This window comes from Thamnophis sirtalis, unplaced genomic scaffold (assembly GCF_051295495.1).
Source record: "Thamnophis sirtalis isolate CommonGarterSnake01/CBP01778 unplaced genomic scaffold, rThaSir2_p1.2 scaffold_6, whole genome shotgun sequence".
Taxonomy (NCBI): Eukaryota; Metazoa; Chordata; class Lepidosauria; order Squamata; family Natricidae; genus Thamnophis; species Thamnophis sirtalis.
The window spans coordinates 76611379-76635052 of NW_028261386.1; the positions used below are offsets into that span (position 1 = coordinate 76611379).

General features: G+C 46.4%; 1 protein-coding gene across 3 annotated transcripts in view; it reads right to left on the minus strand.

The window, feature by feature from the left end:
• The window catches only part of MAP3K4 (mitogen-activated protein kinase kinase kinase 4), a 104143-nt gene extending 81385 nt beyond the window's left edge, over window positions 1–22758 (minus strand). Inside the window, exons 1-2 of one of the 3 annotated variants that reach the window (XM_087718215.1) lie at window positions 22266–22758; window positions 6762–6867 (exon numbers count right to left, since the gene is read on the minus strand). In XM_087718215.1, the coding sequence (XP_087574341.1) occupies window positions 6762–6769 (8 nt within the window). In that variant the 5' untranslated portion in view covers window positions 6770–6867; window positions 22266–22758. Of the gene's footprint in view, window positions 1–6761; window positions 6868–22038 lie in introns of all 3 variants that reach the window. The other 2 variants (XM_087718214.1, XM_087718213.1) reach the window with 2 other exon arrangements.
• Window positions 22759–23674: the final 916 nt, after the last annotated feature.

Genomic DNA, 23674 nt, shown 5'->3' on the forward strand with positions numbered 1-23674 from the left:
TAACCCTCTGTCCAGGCCTGCCTGGAGAAAGTCCAGAACTTGTGGAACCGTGGCCCGCACTGGATTGTGCCCCCGGGAGTTGCACCATGTAGAGAAGGAACGCCAGGTAGCGCTGTAAATGTGCTCCATGGAGGGTCTGCAGGTGGCCTGGATAGTCTGTATTACTCTAGGGGAGAAGTGGTGTTCCCTCAGGATGCTCCGCTCAAGCGCTAAACGGTCAACTGGAGCCACTGAGGATCCAGGTGCTCCAGTGACCCCTGGCTGAGGGAGATCCTCTCCTGGGGGATCCTCCAGGGCCTGTCCACCGAGAGCGATTGGAGATCGGCAAACCACAGCCTCAGGGGCCAGCGAGGGGCAATCAGCACCACCTCCGCCCCCTCCCCAAGGATTTTATGTATGACCTTGGGAATCAGGGGCAAGGGTAGAAAGGCATAGAGGAGTCCCTGGGGCCATGGGCATTGGAAAGCGTCCACCCCCTCCGCCCCTCCCCCTGTGTCTGGTACCTGGAGTAGAACCTCGAGAGTTGGGTTTTGAGGGGAGTGGCAAATAAATCGACCTCCAGGCGACCAAAGAGCCCTGCCACCTCCTCGAAGATAGCTGGTTGCAGCCTCCACTCCAAGTTGTCCACTTCAGCCCGGCTGAGCCAGTCGGCTCTGATGTTGTCCACCCCTGCTATATGTTCAGCCTTTAATGATAGCAGATTTCTTTCGGCCCACTGCCCCAGTCTTTTGGCCTTCTGCATAAGGGCCTTCGATTTGGTCCCCCCCTGTCTGTTTAAGTGAGCCTTGGTGGTGATGTTGTCTGTGAGGACAAAGATGTGCCTGCCCCTGACAGAGCGATGGAATTGTAACAGGGCCAGGTGGACCGTCCTGAGCTCCAACCAGTTGATGTTGTGAGTCAATTCCGCCTGGCTCCATTGTCCTTGCGCCATCTGAGCCTGCAGATGGGCGCCCCACCCAAGCAGGCTGGCATCCATAGTTACTGTCACCCGGTCTGGCGTTCTGAAGACTTCACCCTTGGTTATTGCCGGGGACATCCACCTGGTCAGTGAGCAGGAGACTTCTGCTGGGAGAAGGACTTTGGTCTGGGAACAGCTCATGCGCCTTCACTGGAAAGGCAAAAGGAACCATTGGAGGTTCCATTGGAACAATGCCAGTGGTGGAGACCATGGTGCCCAGCAGTTTGGTCAGAGTCAATAAGGACACCCTATGCCCCCTGCCTATCTGAGTAGCTAGCTGTCTGAGAGAGAGAGCTGTCTTTCTGATGACAGAGAAACCTTGCCTGTCTCTGTATCTATCAGGGCTCCTAGGTGGACCAGACTAGTGGAGGGGTGAAAGTGGCTTTTGGCCAGATTTACTGAGAACCCATGGTCTCTCAGGACTGTCATTGTGGTGTCTAGATCCTGTAGGGCACCCTTAAAGGAGGATGACTGCAACAACAGGTCATCTAAATAACATTGAATTCAAACCGGTAACTGCCTCAGGTATACGGCCAGGACAGCCATTATCTTGGTGAAAACTCAGGGGAGGAAGACAACCTAAAAGGCAAGGCCTGGTATTGGAAGTGGTGCCCTAGGTAGCAGAACCTGAGTAATGGGTATGTGCAGGTAGGCCTCTGTGAGGTCTATAGAAGTGAGAAGTCTCCCTGCCTAACCCCCTCCAAGATGGAGTGGAGTGAGTGCATTTTAAACCTCCTATAGCGAATGAAATGGTTCAGGCATTTCAGGTCAAGAATCACCATCCAGCCACCCGAGGCCTTGGGGATTACAAAGAGGATAGAGTAATACCTCTGACCCTGCTGATCTAGAGGCACTAGTGTGATAGCCCGGATGTCCAACAGGTGATCAGCAATCTCTGGGTCGGGTTATTTGGGACCTGGATAAAGCTTGGGGGGCTGGAAAGAAAATCAAGTGAAAAGCCATGTCTAATGGTGTTCTGTAACCACTTATCAGAGGAGGATTGGTCCCAGCGGTCAGCGAAGTACGCCAAACGTCCCACAATGGGGGGCGAGGTAGATCTAGCTCTTGTTTTTGTGGAAGGAGCGCCCCCCCCCCGCTGCCTCCTCCGCCCCCTCGAAAGGGCCGCTTCTGCTGCCTGCCTCTCTGCTGCCTATCTGGGTATCTCTGCCTGGCAGAGAATCCTCCCTGGTACTGCCTGTGACCTGAGTAACCCACATCTGACCCCCAGAAGGAATCCTGACCCTGGAAGGAGGGCTCAAAGTCTTGTCCCTGGGAATAGGAACATCTGGGCTATGGAGCCGCCCTGAAGTTGCCCTTCTTCGGAGCGGTGGGAGCACCTTCCGCTTGTCCTTGTTCTCGACCAGGTAGAGGTCCAGAGCTGCTCCAAAAAGGGAGTCCCCCGTGAAGGGGGCTGATGCCGGGCGCCACTTGTGGTGTACGTCCGCCTGCCACTGTTGCAGCCACAGCAGCCTATGAGATGCTATGGATGAGGAGATCACCCTGGAGGCAAACCTGGCTGCGGTCAAGGTGGTGTCTGATGAAAATTGGATGGATGCCACCAGTTTGTTGATGTCCTGGTCCACTTTGACATCAGTTATGGGAATTCGCTGCTGCAGCTCCTGTAGCCAAAGCAGAGAAGACCAATTGAAGAAGGAGGCGGTGGTGGCTGCCTTCACCGCCCAGGCAGCCACTTGAAGACTCCTTTGCAGGGTGAGGTCCGCTTTCTTGTCCTCCAGCTTCAGAGCATCCTCTGGTTCCCCTAGCATGTTGGTAGGGGTATGCAGAGCCATGACAGGTGCATCGATGGTGGGTTGCGACAGGACCTGAGCCATGTCCTGACCCACATTGAAGAAGGCCTTGTCCGTGGATGTGGGCGTGGGTCTCGCAGTGGGAGATGCCCATTGGCACTTGACCAGGTCAAGGAAGACCCTGGGAGTTGGTACCATGTCGGCCTCAATGGCCTGCTCATCGAAGATGGTTTCTGCTGAGAAGCCCTGGCGTTGAGGCGGTGCTTCTGCTGCTCTGTTACCGAGCTTGGAGGCTGCCTTGGCCTTGAAGAGAAGTGACTTGTACAAGGAGGGCTGAAATAACCCAGAAAAGGCCGGTTTAGGAGGTGGCATGCCTTCGTCTTCAGATAGCTTATCCTCTTTAATCTCGCCCTCCTCGCATTCCAGGTCACTGTCCTCTTGGGATGAGGCTGGGGAGTTGGGACAGTCCTCCCCATGGGTTTCCAGGCCCTCTGGAACCCTAGGAGGAGATGCCACCTGTAGCTGCATCTGTGGCTGCTGGAATGCCACTGCCATGCACTGCTGGAAGGCACACATCATCAGGTTCTGAAAGTTGGGTACCCCTGAGGGGGGTTGCTGGCTGGTGCTTATGCCCACCTGTGCAGGGGGAAATCCCAGAGGTGGTAGTCCCTTGGGCAGGGCTGTACCCAGTGATGCAGTGCGGGCGGGGGGAATTGCCACTCCTGAGCAGAGCCCCAAAGGCCTGAAATGTCAATAGGGATCCTTGCCTGCAAGGCAGGGTCCTCCTCTGTGGCCCCGCTGGTTGAAGAAATCCCTGGAGCCTTCCCCTCTGTTCCCGGGCCTGGGCTTCTCATACTTAAAAGAAGGTTTGGAAGGCTTGGGGCCACTCTCTGTCTCTAACTCTGCCCTGGGGGAAAGGTGCTTCTTCTTGGCTCTAGCCTTTGCTCCCCCACTTTCTGGGCAGCCTCTGGAGTGGCCACTAACCTGGATGGGTGATCCTCTGCCCCTCCAATGGGGCTGCTGGCCATTGATGCAGCTACCTGGGTCCTGCCGGCTTTCTTGGAGCTGCTGGGCGCCGCCATCTTGGGTCACGTGCTTCCTCCCGGCTTCAAAATGGCACCGCATGCCAAAAAAAGGGCACTGCCTTTAAAAGTGCTTTTTCAAGTGGCTTGTGCTCCGAGGAGCTGCTGCGTGCCCTTGCCGCCGGTCTTTCTTGCCTCCTGCCTCCTTCAGATGCCGCTGTAGCCGGTCTCTTGCTTGTGGTCTCTCCGATGAGTCGGACAATGTGGGAGCAGTGCGGGCGCTCCGCGGGGCTTGGAAAAGCTGTGGTTCGCCATTCGACCCCTGCGGGAAGCGGCAAAATGCTCCAGTGCCTGTAGAGCCTCCGCAGCAAGGCTTGCCTTAATAAGGCTTGTGCCTTTGCATTTCTGGCTTGCCTGGCAGGTCCTCACTGAGTGTCCCTGGTCTCACTCAGTGGCCTGGGCAGCATGCCACCCCTGAGGGCTTGTGGCAGTCCTCCTTACCCCACTAGGAAGTTATCCAATCTAGAGGAGGCTGATCTTGGCGGCAGGAAGGCAATTCCTATTTTTCTGTTCAGCTTTATATGTTTTTCTCAATATTCCAGGATCCAGGATGGCAAACCGTCCAGTTGAGGGACTGAGGCGATAACTGGGCAGTACCTGGTGACCAGGGTGTGTCCTAAAGAGCTTATCTGACTCAGTCCAATCAACGAGAGGACAAGATCAACCCATCCTGGATACTCCTCCCCTCACTATGGAGAACAAATGCGTCACATATGTTTAGCAGTACAGGTAGTTCTTGATTTATATTCGTTTAGTGACCATTTGAAGTTACAATGGCACTGAAAAAAGTAACTTATGACTACTTTTCACACAATTATTGCAACACCTCCATGGTCAAGTGATCAAAATTCGCTTGCTTGGCAACTGGCGTGTATTTATGATGGTTGCAGTATCCCAGGGTCATGTGATCACCTTTTGCGACCTTCTGACAAGCCAAGTCAATGGGGAAGGTAGATTCACTTAACAACCGTGTTGTTAATATAACAACTGCCTTGATTCACTTAGCTGTGGCAAGAAAGATTGTAAAATGAGCCAAAGTCACTTAACAACTGCTTTGCTTAGCAACAGAAAACTCAATTGTGATGGTAAGTCACAGACTACCTGTAATTGGTCCTAGATCTTCTATAAGATTCGTACCTGAAGAAACATTTGAATCCAAATACCACACTCACAGCTCACACTGGCTTCAGTACAGGAAGACATATCCAGAAAGGATGAAGTTCTACCCACTGTAACTAATTCATTTAACAAGAGTTACTTATCACAGAATTTGCCAGTCTATGTATGAACTGCTGAAAGTGGCTAAGGTTTCTTGATATTAAAAAGACCTGCATGTTCATCTATAACAGTACAGTTTGCTTTTATTTTTGTATTCACATAGTCATTTGTTGTCTGTTCGCTGATTTGGGCCCTTCCTTAAACCTTGACATACTGATTTGATAACCACTGTGAGCTTATTAAGGTCAAAATCTGCACAAGGGAGTAACAGGAAGGGATATAAGAAGTATTTTCAAAAGATGACTGTCCAAACTTACTGAACACATATTCTGTTTAGTATCCCCCACTTTCTACTCCCGGAACATGAAAAACGTTGGAAAGACTCTATGTGGAAAATTACGAACTCCACATCCCTTGACAAATTCTAAGAAAGAATAAATATGCAATAAATGTCTAGGGGGAAAAACATAAGAGACTACCAAAATATTTTGTCTTTGATTTGAATGTTATAAATCATGATAAGCAGGCTGTGCAGTACAGCTGTAAAATTATTCAGCAGCATAGCACGATGTCTTAAATCACAGATTAATTCCACTGTCAACTCAAGGCATTATTGGATGTTGATAGTCAGCAACCGTGCTAAAATCTGTGATAGGGGGAGTCTGTCTACCTTCTTAATTGTACAGCGCTTTTTCACAGCACTGAAAATGATTAAAAGAGAAAAAGTTTTCAGTGAGAGCAAAAAGATGGAGCAAACCCTTCTGTCTTTGACAAATTTTCTATTAAAAATCAAGAAAGGAAACAACTCCTGGGGCAGAAGAGTTTCCTGCCATTGGCGCAAAATCATTATGAGAAAACTGCCTAAATTCAAAAGGTCATCCAGAAAGATTTAGTGCTGTGAAGATACAAATCTTCATTTTGCATCAATTGAAGTTCAAAAGAAGCTCCCACCAAAAATATCAGCTTTTTTCCAATGCATCTTTACAGAGAATGTATTTAAGTCATTTAAGCAAGAAGTTACCAAGGCAACCTCTGTTTTACCAGGAAAATAGTCAACACAGTAACTGAATTTATGCAAAAGTAATGGGAAATTGCTGCTACATGGTTATGCAAGTGCAAAGCTAGATACTGGCACATTTCCACTCTGTAAACCTTTTATTTAGGGAGAAGTTCAAACTGAAGCTACAACAAACTGAAAATTCATTTCCAGATTGGCTATAAATCCTAAGAGAACATTTAGTAAATTGAATAATCTTAAGTTTGGGTTTTTAGTCTCCCCACTGATACTGGTAAACCAACAGGATGCCCACCAAATGTCTAGACTCAGAAATATGAGGGGAGGGAGGGAGGGAGGGAGGGAGGGAGGGAGGGAGGGAGGGAGGGAGGGAGGGAGGGAGGGAGGGAGGGAGAGAGAGAGAGAGAGAGAGAGAGAGAGAGAGAGAGAGAGAGAGAGAGAGAGAGAGAGAGAGAGAGAGAGAGAGAGAGAGAGAGAGATGAGTAGAGTATGGAAGGAACCTTGGTGGTTATCGTCTCTTCTCTGTAGGATCCACTAGAGTGGAAGGGAGTTGCAGTCCAGAAGTTATAAAGGGGCCATCATTTCCCACCACTTCACTATAGCATCTTTATTCATTTATTTGCAATGAATACACCACCTCCTTCTAACTGGACTCTTGGTGGCTTACAATATACTTAATATAAAACATAAACAATATAAAGCTATAATAGATTGAAAACCTCCAATGAAGGAGAACTCACCACTTCATATGTCAGTGTGTCCAACTGGTTAACAGCTTGTAGAGGCAGGAAGTTCCTCCTGATATCTAGCCTGAAACTCCTTCCTTGTGGTCTCTGGTTCAGCTCTCTAGGGGCAATAGAGAATAAATCCACTACCTCATCTGTGTGGTAATCCTTCAGGTATTTGAAGACTACTATCATATTGTCCCTTAGTCCTTTCTGTAAGTTAAACATTCTCAGACTCTTTCACTATTTCTTCTAAGATTTATTTTCAAGATCCATTTTGACTGTCATTTTCTGAACTTGTTCTAATCTATCATGGTTATTATTAAATTGTGATGCCCAGAATTGGGCAAAATATTTCAAATAGGGTCTGATAAGGGCAGATTGAGCAATTGAACTGAACAATGTCTTCCATGATCTGAACATTATGCTCCTATTAATATATCCTGCAATAGTATTTGTCTTCCTGGCAGCTGCTTTACACCATTGGCTCATGTTTAATTTGTGGTCAACAAGGTCTCCTTTTCATTTCAGCACACTGTTCCAACCTGTTTGGATCTTTCTGAATCTTCTCTTTAGCTCTTATTTTCTCATTTTATTAACAAAGATTTTTGAGAAAGACTGTCCAAGGCTTTACTGAGATCTAGATGTATTGTGTCCATGGATTTCATGCTTTACTAAATTAACGTACTTAACAAATAAAAAGGTGAAGTTAGTCTGGCAAGATTTGTTTATGAGAAACCCAGACTGTCTTCTGTTAATTGCAGCATGCCTACACAAGAGCTCATAAATGCTTTTTAATAATCTGTTTGAGGATCTTGCCCGGTATAGATATCAAATTGTGGGTCTATATTTTCCTTTCTTGAAAATGTGGACAACATTTGCTCTTCCCAATCTTCTGGGACCTTGCCAATCTAACACATTCTCAACAATTCCTAACAGCAATTCTATAATCACGTCTGCTAGTTCATTCAATATCCTGGGTTGAAACAAATAAAACTGATTTCAGAGTCTGAGAAAGATAAGTTAGTTTAAATTAGCAAAAATATCTCTTACCCTCTCCTTGTTTAGCTTAAGCTCAATATCCTTCCTTTCCTCAAGGGCACAACAGTGAACTAGGCACCATTTTCCCTACTGAGAAATGACAGATAAACAATAAAAATACAGAAGCTCTGTCTTCTCACCACTGACCATTACCAAATTTACTTTAAAAAAAGATAGTAGATTCTGTTTTTCCTTGCCTTTTCTGACGAGAGAGGACAAGAATTTGTTGGACATGTAAGTCTTGTCAGAATTATATTTTCACCAGATGCCAGGATAATTGAAATGTCCCATTGTAGGATAACTAAGCATGCCTCTCTCACCTTTTATTACCAGCATCCTCAAATCATTGAAATCTAGGCAATCATTTCCAAAGGATGTTAAGCAAGATTGGAGCTAAAATGGAGCTTTGTGGATCTCAGTCATAAAAGCCAGTGAACAGAAGACACTAATTTCTATCATCTGAGAATTGATTTCATAAAACTACTGTTCTTCCTACACCTCAGGTCATCAAAGCTGAGATTTCAAAAATACAATCACTACAATGAAGAATCCAATTCAGAAAAGCTGAAATTTTTGAAACAAAGCTTCAAACTTTCCAACTGAGATCTCAGAATGATACGTACCATGAGTAAACCATCCAAACCACTCATTATCCCTCAAAAACAAATAAACCTGATTTCAGAGTCTGAGGAAGATAAACTTATTTTAATTTCCTCTTTTTAAAAAAAGAATACATTTTAACAGTTTTAACATCATGAACATTTAGTGGAAAGGCAAATAATATCAGTAATAATCTATCTGTATATAAATGAACAATAAAATTAAATCAGTTGAGAGAATGGTAGTGACAGAAACCCCTATTTAAAAGAAGCTAGTCTAATTATTCTGGAAAATCTCACCAAACTCTTGAGGAGTCTCCATGTACATTCATCACTCATTCATCATTCATCATTCATACTCACTTGGGTTCAACAACCATTTTAAAGAGGACCAGTGTTATCCTTCTAGCAGTGAGAAAAAGATTGCTGACAAACCTGTCTATAATAGGCACAAGATATGATTGGTTGCAAAGTTCTGTGCCAAAGTTACATAACTATATCATGGCTGCATGAGGTCATGCAACTATTTATCATCCAACTCCCTAATTAGGGATTTTAAGATAGAGTCAGTCTAAGTTTAGCTGCTCTAACCTTTGGCTCAACCTCTTTATGAGAAACTGCTCAGCTCTAAACAACAGAACAGAAATTATACTTCCCCCCCCAAATTTCTTAAAATCTGATTAAAATCTATATAAATTGAAAAGATTATACAAAGTCTAAAATTCCATATTTTATTTAGGGCATAAGCATTCTAACCTTTCTTCCATTCAAGGAACCCAATTCCACCCAAAGACTGAAGCCCTGGTCACAATTTTGCTACTAAAACACCACTGATTTCACTTGGACTTAAGTGATTCGATCAGCAGCTGAAAAACGGGGATGCCACCACATTCAGAGTCTTATTGGGCTTGTGCTTCTGAAATAGAGGGTGGGGAAGAGTTTATTCTGTCTTTGGTTCCATGTAGAATTTCCCTCAACTCACAACTAGTTAAGCAGATGTTTGGGGACTACTAGAAGGGATCTGAATCTGCCCCCTTATTTGATCTTTACAACCTTAGAGGCAGAAGCTATCAAAGCTTCCATGTGGATTGGGAAAGGATTTTAACTTGTCTTCCTGCTTTGCAGACCAGTCTCTTCACCTCTGTTCAACGCTATTTTCCAGGACACTAATATGATTGTATCTTTTTAGTCCAACTCTAGAAACAGTAGATCTTATCATAATAGTACATTTTTGAATGAGTTTCAAAAACTGAAGTAAATGTGTTTATAAATAAGAGAAATCTGGAGCAGTAGAAACTTCCACTAGGGCTCCAGACATTTCTCGACTAATGGGAATATTTGATACTTTGGGATCAAGTTGTGGTGCTTTTAGTTATCTAGTTGGATAATGTAATATCTGCAAGCAAATAACGAAACTCAGAGAGCACTAAGGATCCAACTCTAGTTCCACCGTAAGCCACTGATATTCTATTCTATTGTAAACTATTTTGTTTTGTGCTCCTTAGAGTTGGCCTTGGGGAGATGGGTCGCTGTATGAGAGAGGGTGGGGTGGGGAAAGAGAGACTGCTTTGGATGAACCCAGACATTTTGCCCACTGCTAACCAAAATTTATGGTTTAATATAATGTGTGATTACAGCCAGTCACAGTTTATTCAACAAACCCCAGTTAAACAAACCCTGTCTTTATGCAATCCCTACCTCTCTCTTTCTCAAAAGAAATTATGTGGGAATACATAATCATAAACAGACAGAGGTCTGTAACATTACATCAAATTTCTTAGAAGTTTTCTTCCCCGTACAAAATATAAACCAAACAAAAAGAATCTAGTACGGAATGACAGGCTCTGTATGCGAAGAATACAGGCAAAAGAAACATACGGATCTTTCTACTTAGAGCAAGATGAATTATTGCTTTAGGAATCTCAAGCAAACAATCCAAGACCCTCAGCAATGGTGAAATTTGGGGAGATACACCTACTCCTCACTTTTTTCTCCAAACAGTTAATACAAAAAGGGCGTTGGTACTTACCTGATACGCCTCTTCTCATAGTGGGGGGAGGAGTATCCAGAATGGGTTTGACCTTATCCTCTCGTGATTGGTTTGAGTCAGATAAGCTCTTTGGGCTCCGCCCCCTGGAAGTGAGCCTGCCCAGTTTTATGACGAAGAGCTTTCTCCGACTCGTTGCATCATTCACTCCAGACTCTTGATTCAGTTTTTTGCTTTTATTGTCTTCAACATCAATAATTAAATAACAATATAAACAATGAACATAACACTTAGTTGTACAAACATAGTCAGGGAGGGACTGGATACTCCTCCCCCCACTATGAGAAGAGGCGTATCAGGTAAGTACCAACGCCCTTTCTCCATAGTGAGGGGGGAGGAGTATCCAGAATGGGACGTACCAAAGCCTGCGCGTCCCTAGGGAGGGAGATCCCTGAGGCCATATGTCCCCCACTCAGGCCTGTTGAGGCACGGGTCCTGCCCTGTGAACCGCCTGCAACACCCTGCGGCCGAACGAGGCCTCTGCCGAGGCAAAGGAGTCCAACTTATAGTTCTTAACAAAGGGAGAGGGGGAAGCCCACGTGGCTGCCCTGCAGATTTCGGCCAGGGATGCTTGTGTGGCCCAGGCCGTGGATGTGGCTGCACTCCGTGTGGAGTGGGCTGTGATATGATTTGGTGTCTGTAACCCCTGCGATTGGTAAGCAGTGGCAATGCAGGTTCGCAACCACCTGCCAATAGTGGTGGAAGTTACCTTATTACCCAGGGATCCTGGTTGGAAGGAGACAAACAGGGCTTTGGATTTCCTGTTTGGCCTGGTTCTCCTGAGGTAAATCCTCAGAGCCCTCCTAACGTCCAGAGTGTGCCACTTCCTCTCCAATGGGTGAGAAGGGTCTGGACAGAAGTTGGGCAAAATCAGTTCCTGGGCTCGATGGAAGCAGGAGCACACCTTGGGAATGAAGGATGGATCCAGCCGTAACACCACCCTATCTTGGTGAAAGACACAGAGATCCTCCCTGGTGGACAGCGCCTGCAGTTCGGATATCCGCCTGGCGGAAGTGATGGCCACCAGGAAGGCCACCTTCAGGGTCAGGAACTTAAGGGAAACTGTTTGTAATGGCTCAAATGGGGCGCCCGTTAGAGCGTCCAATACCCTGTGTAAATCCCAGGAAGGGTACCTGTGTACCGTAGGTGGTCTGAGGTTGGAGGCCCCCTTAAGGAATTGCCTGACCATGGGGTGGTGCGTCAGGCTCTGGTTTCTGCCACACAGGAGAACTGATGAGATGGCTGAGACCTGTCTCCTAATTGTGTTAGGAGCTAACCCTCTATCCAGGCCCGCCTGGAGGAAGTCCAGAACCTGAGGCACCGTAGCCTGGATGGGGTTGAACCCCAGGAGTTGCACCAAGTCAAAGGCCCGCCACGTGGAGCCATAGATGCGCTCTGTGGAGGGCCTGCGGGCGGCCTGGATAGTCCTTATCACCCTAGGGGAGAAGAGGTCTTTCTTCAGGATGCTCCGCTCAACCGCCAAGCGGTCAACTGGAGCCATTGAGGATCCGGGTGCTCCAGCGCCCCCTGGCTGAGGGATATCCTCTCCTGGGGAATTCTCCAGGGCCTCTCCACCGACAGAGACTGGAGATCTGCAAACCAAGGCCTCCGGGACCAATGAGGAGCCAACAGAACCACTTCCGCCCCCTCCTGAAGGATCTTCCGTATGACCCTGGGAATCAGGGGCAAGGGAGGAAAGGCATACAAAAGACCCCTGGGCCATGAGCTCCGCAGAGCGTCCGTCCCTTCCACCCCCCGTGTCCGGTACCTGGAGAAGAACCTCGGGAGCTGAGTGTTGAGGGGAGTGGCGAACAGATCGACTTCCGGGCGCCCGAAGCGCTCGGCCACCTCCTCGAATATCGCAGGCTGTAGCCTCCACTCTGAGTTGTCCACCTCGGCCCGGCTGAGCCAGCGGCCCTGGTGTTGTCCACCCCCGCTATGTGTTCTGCCCTCAAAGACCGGAGGTTCCTTTCGGCCCACTGACCCAGACGTTTGGCCTCCTTCATGAGGGCCCTTGATCTTGTCCCCCCCTGTCTGTTTATGTGAGCCTTGGTGGTGATATTGTCTGTGAAGACTAATATGTGCTGGCCCCTGACAGAGTTCTGGAACCGTAACAGAGCCAGGCGGACCGCCCTGAGCTCCAACCAGTTTATGTTGTGAGTCCCTTCCACCTGAGTCCACTCTCCTTGCGCCATCTGAGCCAGCAGATGGGCACCCCACCCACTCAGACTGGCGTCCGTCGTTACCGTCAAGCGGTCTGGTGTCCAGAAGGTTTCGCCCTTTGTGATCGCTGGGGATGTCCACCAAGCAAGGGAGCGGGAGACGTCTAGCGGGAGAAGTACCTTGGTCTGCGAACAGCTCGTGCGCCTTCGCTGGAACGGCAAGAGGAACCATTGGAGATCTCTGGTGTGGAGGCGAGCCCACGGGACGATGCCAATGGCGGAGACCATGGTGCCTAGTAGTTTAGACAGAGTGGCTAGGGACACCTTGCGCTTCCTGGCTATCGAGGAGGCTAGCTGTCTAAGCGCTATCTGTCTGTCGGGTGACAGGAAGACCATGCCCGCCTGGGTGTCTATTCTGGCTCCTAGGTGAATCAGACTAGTAGAGGGGTGGAGGTGACTCTTGGCTAGGTTCACTGTAAACCCATGGTCCCTCAGGACTGTCATGGTGATGTCTAGGTCTCGCAGAGCGCCCCTAAAGGAGGATGACTGCAGGAGCAGATCATCCAGGTAACATTGGATGCGCACCGGGACCTGTCTCAGGTGCGCTGCCAGCGCTGCCATTACCTTTGTGAATACCCTCGGGGCCGAAGACAGCACGAAGGGGAGGGCCCGGTACTGATAGTGGTGACCCATGTAGCAGAACCTGAGATACCTACGGTGATCCTGGGCAATGGGGATGTGCAGATAGGCCTCAGTGAGGTCTATAGAAGTGAGAAAGTCTCCTTGTCTAACCCCCTCCAAGATAGAGTGTAGGGAGTGCATCTTGAACCTCCTATAGCGAATGGAACGGTTCAGGCGTTTCAAGTCAAGGATCGCTCTCCAGCCCCCAGAGACCTTGGGGATGACAAACAGGATGGAATAGTGCCCCTGACCCTGTTGCTCTGGAGGCACTGGCTGGATCGCCCTGATCTCCAACAGGTGTTGGATGGCTTCCTGCATCAGCAGCCTCCGGGTCGGGTTCTTAGAAACCGGACATATCCGGAAGAAGCTCGGGGGACTGGAAAGAAATTCGAGTGAAAGGCCATGCCTGATGGTCTTCTGCACCCATCTGTCAGAGGAGGTGAGGTCCCAGCGGTCAGCGAAGTGCGCTAAGCACCCCCCAATGGGGAGAACGCTGGACTTAGCTTTAATATTTGCGGAAGGAGCGCCCCCCTCTGCCTCCTCCGCCCCCTCGAAAGGGCCGCTTCTGTTGCCTGCCTCTTTGCTGTCTGTCTGGGTACCTCTGTCTAGCAGGGAATCCCCCTTGATACTGCCTGCCTCCTGAGAAACCTGCCTCTGACCCCCTAAGGGAGTCCTGACCCCGAAAGAAGGAACCAGAGTCCTGACCCCGGGAGTAGGAGCGTCTGGGGTATGGAGTTGACCTGAAGCTGCCTTTCTTCTGGGCAGTGGCGAGGACCTTCCTCTTGTCCTTGTTCTCAACCAGGAACCGGTCCAGAGCCGAGCCAAAGAGGGAGTCCCCTGTGAAGGGGGCTGAAGCCAGGCGCCACTTGTGACGAACCTCCACCTGCCACTGTCGAAGCCACAGCAGCCTGCGTGATGCCACCGACGATGCGATCGCCCTGGAAGCAAATCTGGCTGCAGCCAGGGTGGCATCCGATGAGAACTGGATGGCCGCTGCCAGCCTGTTGATGTCCTGATGTGACCGGGCATCTGCTATGGGGGTGCGTTGCTGTAGCTCCTGCAGCCACAGCAAGGAAGATCTGATGATGAAAGAGGCTGTGGTGGATGCTTTCACAGCCCAGGCCGCTGCTAGATGGCCCCTCTGCAAGGTGAGGTCTGCCTTCTTGTCCTCCGCCTTCAAGGCATCCTCTGGCTCCCCAGGCATGTTGGTGGATGTATGAAGAGCCACGATTGGATCATCTATGGTGGGCTGTGCAAGTAGCTTAGCCAGCTCTTGGTTCACACTGAAGAACATCCTGTCTGAAGAGGAGGGTGAGGGGCCCTTTGTAGGAGATGCCCATTGGTGCCTTATCAGGCCTAGGAAGGTCTTGGGCGTAGGAACAGTGTCTGCCTCGATGGCCTGCTCATCAAAGATGTTCTCTGCTGAGAGGCCCTGGCGTTGGGGTGTGGCCTCCGCTGCTCTGTTGCCTAGCTTGACCGTTGCCTTGGCCTTGAAGAGCAGGGACTCAAACAGTGAGGGCTGGAACAACCCAGTGAATGTGGGTTTAGGAGGAGGCATGCCTTCATCCTCTGATAGCTTGAGTTCTCTGATCTCGCCTTCCTCACTTTCATTGTCACTGTCCTCCTGGGACGAATCTGAGGAGCTGTGAATCTCTTCCTCCTGGGCCTCTGGGAATTCAGGAGCCCTGGGGGTGGGGGGGAGGGGGCCCCCTGAGGCTGTGGCTGCTGGAATGCTGCAGCCATGTATTGTTGAAAAGCCTGCATCATTAATTCTTGGAAGTTGGGGGCCCCTGTGGGAGGCGCTGGGTTGGGGCTGAAGCCCCCCTGAGCAGGGGGGGGGCTGCCCAAAAGGGGAAAGCCAGTAGGCAAGGCTGCCCCCACAGTAGGGGTGATAGGGGATTGCCACCCCTGAGTGGAGCCCCAAAGCCCCGAGGTGTCTATAGGGATCCTTGTTGGCAGGGCTGGATTCTCCCCTGAGCCTCCGCTGGATAAGGGAGTGCCTGGATTTTCCCCCCCTTTGCCTGGGGCGTTCTGATGGCTGGCTGCTTGGTTGCAAAGTCTCTCTAAAGCCTTATGCCTCCTCCGCTCGTATTTAGAGGGCTTGGGGGGCTTGTGACCCCTCCCTTCCTCTGGATCTGCCCTGGGGGAAAGGTGCTTGGTTTTGCATTTAGCCTTTCCTCTCCCCCCCCCTCCTCGGGCAGTCTCTGGGGAAGCCACTGACCTGGGTGCTTGTTCTTCTGCCCCTCCGGTGGGGCTGCAGTCCCTGCTTGCAACTGCCTGGGATTCTCCTTCCTGGTAGTTGCTGGGCGCAGCCATCTTGGACCACGTGGGTCCTCCCGGCTTCAAAATGGCGCCGACCGGCTTGCAAAGGGGCGCGAAATTTAAAAGTGCCTGAAGCGAGGCTTGAGCTCCTGAGAGCTTGCCACGTGCGCTCCCAGCCGGATTCTCTTCCTCCTGCCTCTCCTCCGATGCCGCTGTGGCCAGGAACAGCTTCTTCGGCTTCCTCATGATCCTCTGGCCACGTGGAGGCAGCACGGGCGCTCCAGGGCGTTTGAAAGCCCTGGTTCATCACTCAACCCTTGAGGGGAGCAACGGAGCGCTCCAGCGACTTACAAGCCTCAGCGGTTAGGGCTGCCTGCTAGAGGCTTTTGCCCGTCCTCCTGGTTAGGGCTGCCTGCTAGAGGCTTTTGCCCTTCCTCCTGCTGCCCGGCCAAGCTTCTCACTGAGAGTCTTCAGATGTCCTCAGTGTCCAGGGCAGCCTGCCGCCCCAGGGGGGCTAGTGGCAGTCCCAATCCTGCAGGAGGAGGCTGTGTGTGAAGCAGGGAGGCAAAACTCGACGGGTCCAAATGAATTTTCCTTTAGATCCTAGTAAATTCCTGGAGCTCTCGAATGAGCAACTTCTCACGATCGTTTTGAGTCAGAAAACTGGGCAGGCTCACTTCCAGGGGGCGGAGCCCAAAGAGCTTATCTGACTCAAACCAATCACGAGAGGATAAGGTCAAACCCATTCTGGATACTCCTCCCCCCTCACTATGGAGAAAGCTTTTGTCAGTCAGATAAAACAAATTATGGATTAAATAGACAGTTTGTCTGAACAACTCCAGTTCAGCTTCCCATGTTCTTACCTCCAACATGTTGGGATGAATCACTGATCTGGGCATGCCTCCTGACTGGAAGAAGGCAAGTCTAGAGTAATGACTCATGCAAACACCAAAGAGGCAACCTACATAAGAAAAGAACACCTCATGCAGTTGTATTGCCATAACATTAACAACTGGTGTATCCTCTTCCCTCCCTGACAGATTTCCCATATGTCTAGCATAGCCTGCACCTGTCTGGTATTTTCCAGTTGTTTTGGGACTGTTAACAGATAGTCATGCTGGTTGGGAGTTACACTATCAATATACCTGAAGACTATCAGGGCAGACTATTTCACTTAGCAACAGACATTTTGAGCTCAATTGTGGTCGTACGTTAGGGGCTACCTGTACAAATAATCACAAGTAAAAGCAAATTCGAGTGATTGATGTGTTATTGTTTGAACCACCTGAAAATAACTATAACTATCCTGTATATTTTATCCTTTCTAAAATGTAAACATCAAAAGGACTGTAACAATACAATTCAATGTCTTAAAGGAAACAAATTGTCTAAACTTCACATTGTTTCATGAATAGCTTTACCATATTGTGTGCATTGCTTGGATATTATTATTATTATTATTATTATTATTATTATTATTATTATTATTATTATTACTTATTTTCAGAGCATTACTTTTCAGTTCAGCAATTAGGGTTAGACTCTTTTCTTTTCTGAGGAAATGCACACGCATTAGTGCATTTCATTTGGGTAATGAAATGTCTGCAAGCAAGCAACCAAACTCAAGAGACCACCATGGACTCTACAGCTCCTGTCAGGGAGAACCTGAGCTAAATTGTCCAATGTTGTACAAGCCAGGTTCATCTGTTCCTGACCTGGAGTGGGTACTCAGCAATAGCACTTAAGACTTATATACAGCTTCACAGTGCTTTACAGCCCTCTCTAAGCAGTTTACAGAGTCAGCCTATTGCCCCCAACAATCTGAGTCCTCATTTTACCAACCTTGAAAGGATGAAAGGCTGAGTCAGCTTTGATCCGGTGAGAATCGAACTGTCAAACTGCAGGCAGGCAGCAGAAGTACCCTGCAATAATGCATTCTAACCACTGTACCCCATAAGAGGTAGAACAGAACTGAGGAACAACTGTCCAAAGTTTATTTATTTAAGAACATTTATACGGCCGCCCAACTCACTCTCAGTGACTCTAGGCAACTTACAAAAGTAATTTAAAGAGCATTTGTTTCAAGGGCACCACTGACAGGATGACTCACAAATGCTGGCTCCATATTAGGTAGGTGTCTCGGCTGGGTCTAAGTACCAAGATCTTCCATTGTGTGATTGAAGACTAATGTTAAATGATATCCTATGCTGCAGGCCTATCTATCTCACTGAAAATTTCTCACTTAACATGGAATGGAAAGGGTGCTTGAACTCTACATACCAAGTGCGGTATACTATGAATCTAGTTGCATACTCTATATGCCGAATGTGTTATAATCCAATTCCCAAATCCCATGAATATAAACAAGCATGTCTGTGTTTCCAAACCTCAGTTCTCGAGATTCATATTGTAATCATTTTAATGCTGAAAACTTAAAACATGAATATGATCTGAAGTAGGGGAAAAGATTACAATCAATATTTTTGTGCAACATTAGGCAACAAGAACCCACATATTAAGGTAATAAGATGGGTTCAAGTGAACTCAGCCTCAGAAGGATCCCATTTTAAAAATCAATATCCTGAAACTTCAGAAATCACACAATATACTAGTTGGAAATAAGGGAAGAAATTGGGCAGAAGCAAAACATAAGTTTAATTTTAGCGGCACTTTGGTACTATCACAAAAACACCAAATTTTAATAGCACCAAATGCAGGTAAGAAGCTGTTCCTCTTTACCAACTTCATATTCAGGGAACGGGACTGCAAATGGCAATCAGGATTTTTAATTAAGCTGCTACTAAATGACATCCAAATTGAAGAAGAGGCTTGTTTTTCCCTGTAATCAATCTACAAATCCTGTAAAGTGCTAACAAATTTAGACTGCATAGAAAAAGCATGTGTATACATTAATATTACATTTATGCTTTGTTTCTTAGGATGTGGAATTTTAGGCTGCTTGTATCTTTGAGCCTTTGCTCAATTACTGAGTCTAAGGGAACTAACACAGCTTTTATACAAATGGAAAAGAACTAAACAACACAAGAACTAAACGACATGAAGAAAAACCTGTTCCAGATGTCAGGAGAATTAAAGAAAGGGGAAGGAGGTGCAGGAGGCACAGTGTGTTAGTAAAAAACAGGATGAAGGCTAAAAAACCAAGGACTAGCAGTTTCATAACAGGCATGAGCTTGTACAATAAGCTTAATTACAGATACAAATCCTTTATCTTGTTCTGTTCTTGTATTTAACAGAGTATACATCCACAAAGAGAATAAATGAGGTTGCAATTTGGAAATCTGCAAGAATAAAAGAGTGACTTCTTTGTGGTTAAACCCACTTTGAGAAGTATCTGTTAATCTTCAAAAGGGTCAATATTGTATTGTTTAGCAATAATTGTGATGCTTGAAAACAGGCAGAGAGGAGAGAGGAGGATATTTTTTTTAAAACCTTTTCAAAAACATTACATCTGGGTTTCTGCAAGTGAGAGGAAGTCAGTCTTGTGGTCTTAAAGTCCAATTTCTCTGGTTTCCCTTTGCATTTTTCCACCTCCTACAAAGAACCCAGGGTTCTTTCCACTGAGTAGAATAAAATGTCAGCTATTTGGGGAAAGAATGGGAAATAGTTTTAAGTTCGTGTGATGAAGGACATTTAATTTGCAATGAATGGAACATTTTCTATACTGCAGCTGAGAAACCAACATGAATGTCGCCAGGAATTCAGCTCGGTTCAAGAAAGCCTTTATTCATTTACATCCTGATAACATACTGACTTGCTTCAGAGAATGTGGAGGATTGCACTTTTACACATCCAATGATTGCTTCATATTTATTTCATGGGACAAAAGTCTACATATAGATTTTTATTTTCCTTTTAACTGTTATGTTCTGGCTAGCTTGCTTTTTTTTACATTCAGTACTACTTAATTTCCATATCTTATCTTTCTCACATGCTATGTAGTACAAGATATGTTAATTTACTCACCAACCTCAGTCTCCTAGGTTACTATAGCAAATTGTCTGTAAAAGCAAATCCTGCATAAGTTTGCATCTGTAGCTACCAATTTATTTGTGCTACCAAAATAAGGCAGAAACTCAACAAATCAAGTTTTCTCTCACCAGACAGGCTTGGGCCTTATTACCAAAATGTGGGAAAAATAAAATCTGTGCTATCTTCAACATAAACTTATCACACTGTCTTTCTCCTAGCTAATTACATCTCACACTTTCAAGTTTTCCTCAGAGGATGAGAACTTGGTCACCAGGAATTTAATACATTTATTTGCTAACAATGTTTTTTTGAAGAAGCCATCACACTAAATCATACTAAAGTATGAGTTGAATTAGAACATTGTTCAGATTCAGCTATCTAGTCCATAATTAGGCTGCTTTAGAAAATTATTCAACAATTGTTACATAAAGTTCATACATACCTGAGTTATGGTAAATGACAGCTTTCAGCAGAAACACCTCCCAACCCATCAGAAGCAAATATTGCTCCACTTAATGTGGTATTCCAATATATGTATTAACCACAAATTTTCAGCAACCATAGTTCTTGAATACATGAATATAGTTCCACCATGGTTGCAGCAGTAGCTGGTTTCATGCTGAAGTGTTACATGGACTTTTGATTTGGGCTCAGCATGATTTGTGAACCTCCATTTAACATGGAGCAGTATATATAAACTGGACTTTTTCATAAAACCTTGGTTAAAGCAAACCACAGCTTAGCATGATCTTTGAATCCAGCACATATACACAGATCTTGTCCAATTAGGGTAAACTATATGATGTGCTGGAGTAACAAACATGAACAGCGGGCTTTTGAGTATGTCAAGTGATCAATCTTCAAGACCTCCTGTCAGCTGCAGATGACTTTTTGACCCTTTCCTAAGAACTCTTGAGTGATATACGAGATCCTATTAGCCGCAGCAAATGATCACAGCCAGCCACAGCAAATTACCTTTGCAATGTAAAGACAGAGCATAACAAGAATGACATATGGATTAGAAGACATCCAATTCAAAAATGTGCATCTTCTAGAAACTCAGTAGTTGGATGGTTACAAATGTGATAAATAGAATTAAATGCAGCAAACCTAGGTATAAAATGTATAATGGTCCAAACTCATCGGTCATGCAGTCATAACAATTACCTATCACTTCTTCCAAGTGCCAAACAAGATTTAATACCAAATACACAGCCCAGCCTTCCTTTGTTCTCAAAGTAATCCAGGCACCTAGCAATCTAATCTGGACATGCAAATGTGTTTATGTAAAGGTAATTTAACTTTGCTGATAACATCTGTATACTAGAACTGACTATTAGTACCATCATATCCTTAACCAATTCTCTGTTTAAAATAAGATTTAAATTCTGCAACTTCTAAAATATTTGTGCACAGTACGGTTTAAATCCTATGGACATTCCCATTTAGCAAGAAGCAAGTTTTATTGAAAAAAGTGGAACTTTACTGAAAAAAGTATCAATGGGACCAGACTATAATCCTGCACATTGTTAGAAACTCCATTCAATTATCTTTATGGAAAAAAAAAACATTCTACACAAGGGCTGTCAAACTCACGCCCATGGGCCAGATGCATCACATGGTGGCCATGCCCCCGCCCGGTTTAGCGAAGGGGGGAAAAGTCCCTATAGGTCACGTGATGCCGCTGTGACGACGTGCGCTTGACACCCCTGCTCTACACCTACAATACTGCTTATGTGTGTTATGTTTACACAAAAGAAAGTCAAGCTAGATTTTAATATGCTCAGCAGCCAAAGAAAAATAGCACCAAATCCTCAGCAAATCCACGACATTTATCTTTAAATTTATCTTTAAAGTGCAAGTATTACCAGGGGTGGGGGGGAATCAACTCTACTTTTGTGGCAAATAACCTTAAAATAAACCCCAGGAACTCCTAGAAAAAAATATTTCTGGAAAATCAAATTGAAGGTTTATGCCCAAATTTATGCCCTTTCTGTATTTAAGGGCTGATACATTCATTACCTATTAAAACAAAGGTTTTCTTACAATGGCCTATGCAGAAACTATTCTGTTGCCAAGAGCCACCATAAGGGATGAGTCATGGCACAAAGTGACAAGTACTTGATGGGGAGGGTATGCCAGAAAAAGCTTTTACCTGGCAATTGGCCTAAGGGATATTCTCTTTCACCTGTGAACTCTTCCCTATTTCCTAACACAACAATTCCCCCCCCCCCCAAAAAAAAGAAGGAAGGAAGGAAGGAAGGAAGGAAGGAAGGAAGGAAGGAAGGAAGGAAGGAAGGAAAACAGTAATGTCAAGAAAGGTGGCATGGCTGAAATGCCTGTTGATGGACAGAGCAAGGAGCCCTCTTCCTTGAAAGTAGATAGATACAAGGGGAAAGAGATGAATTGAGGGCTTGCAGTTTTGATGATTAGTCAAAAAATAAACAGAAAAAAAGAATGTTTTTTTGTAACCATAGAGTTAGAGGTAGTTTTGTATTTGTAAATTATACCTGCTGTGAAGGAAATCCCAAGTGACTTCTAATTTGTCTTTTTGCGACTTTTTCCTTGTCTCTTTCATTTTAAACTTTGCATTAATTCTTGTTCGTCTTTAACTTCTGTTCCAAATTCTTAATTAAAATATATACATAAAGTAATGTGTCACTGGTGACTGGACGCAACGAGGTATCTCCACTGGATTGCTGCCTACATTACAAGCAGCCAAGTCACTTTTGCCTACCTTCCTCGGAAGTTGCAAATCTGGCGGGGTCCAACGCGTTTAGGACAGCAGCCCGAGTCTTTACGGGACGGCGAGAATCCCCGGAGTATTAAAAGAGTAAAAAACTTTTCTTGCGGGTCACTTCTTCCCAAGAAACCAATTACAGAGGGATGACGAAAGTAAAATACGCCTTAACTTGCATCCATTAATCATCCAGTTTTCCACCGAGGATCAGAAGAGCTGCTGGAAATCCGCTGCCGCGTTGGCTTTACACCCATAGTCTTCCCGTTCGGGAAAGACCGGAGAACAATAGAGAAAAGTCGCCCGCGATGTTCCCATGCGGCCTCGGTCGGAAGGCAGCGGCTTCTCTGGCTGAGCCGAGGGGTTGCGCAATTCTGCGCCTCCTACCTCTTCCAGGGCGGGAGAGAAGCCGCGGCCAGTTTGGGGCCCCTTCCTTTTCCTTCCTTTTCCTTCCGCTTCTTGTTTTGGCGGAAAGGAGGCGATGGAGCAACCGGGTTGCCAGCTTGAGGCGGCGCTGGAGAAGGCGCGGCCCCGAGGGAGAGGCTTCTCTAAATCATAGCATCTCCCGCCGATGGGGTGATTTTGGAAAAAGAGGCCAACGGGCGCTTAGAGAAGGCTGCCCTCTTTTGGGCGCTCTTCAAAGCGCAGCCCTGTTGCAGATGATGGACGGACGGACCGACGGAGGGAGGTTGGATCTAAATACAGGTAGTCTTCGACTTACAACAGTTCATTTTGCGACCATTCGAAGTTACACCAGCACTGAAAAAGTGACTTGTGACCATTTTTCACATATTGCAGCATCTCCATGGGCACACGATTTACATTCAGATGACTGCCAATTGACTCCTAGTTATGACGGTTGCAGTGTTCAAGAGTCATTTTGCGACCTTCTGACAAGCAAAGTCAATGGAGAACCCAGATTCGTTTAACAACCATGTTACTAATTTAATGATTGATTCGCTTAACAAGTGTGGCAAGAAAAGTCGTAAAAGGGGACAAATTCACTTAGCAAATTTTTCACAGAGCAACATAAATTTTGGGCTTCATTGTGATCACAAGTTGAGGACTACCTGTACCTGTGATTGACCTGAGCTTCTTCTCTAGCAGAAGGTAGTATAGTAATTAAGTGGAGTATCTAATATGTTTTTCTAGACAGTTTGGAAACCATATTTTTTAATGCAGTAGATCAGAGATGGGTTCCTACCAGCTCGCACCTATTCGGTAGAACCGGTTGGTCAAATCTACCAAACCGGTTAGAAGAGGTTCCACCAGTGGACCCGGAAAGCAGGCCACACCTACAGAAGAGGTTCCAAATTTTTTTGAAACCCACCACTGCAGTAGATCCATGATAAGTCACTTCTTGCCAAAGCCTCAAATTGTACAACAGGGGTAACATACTACAGCCAATT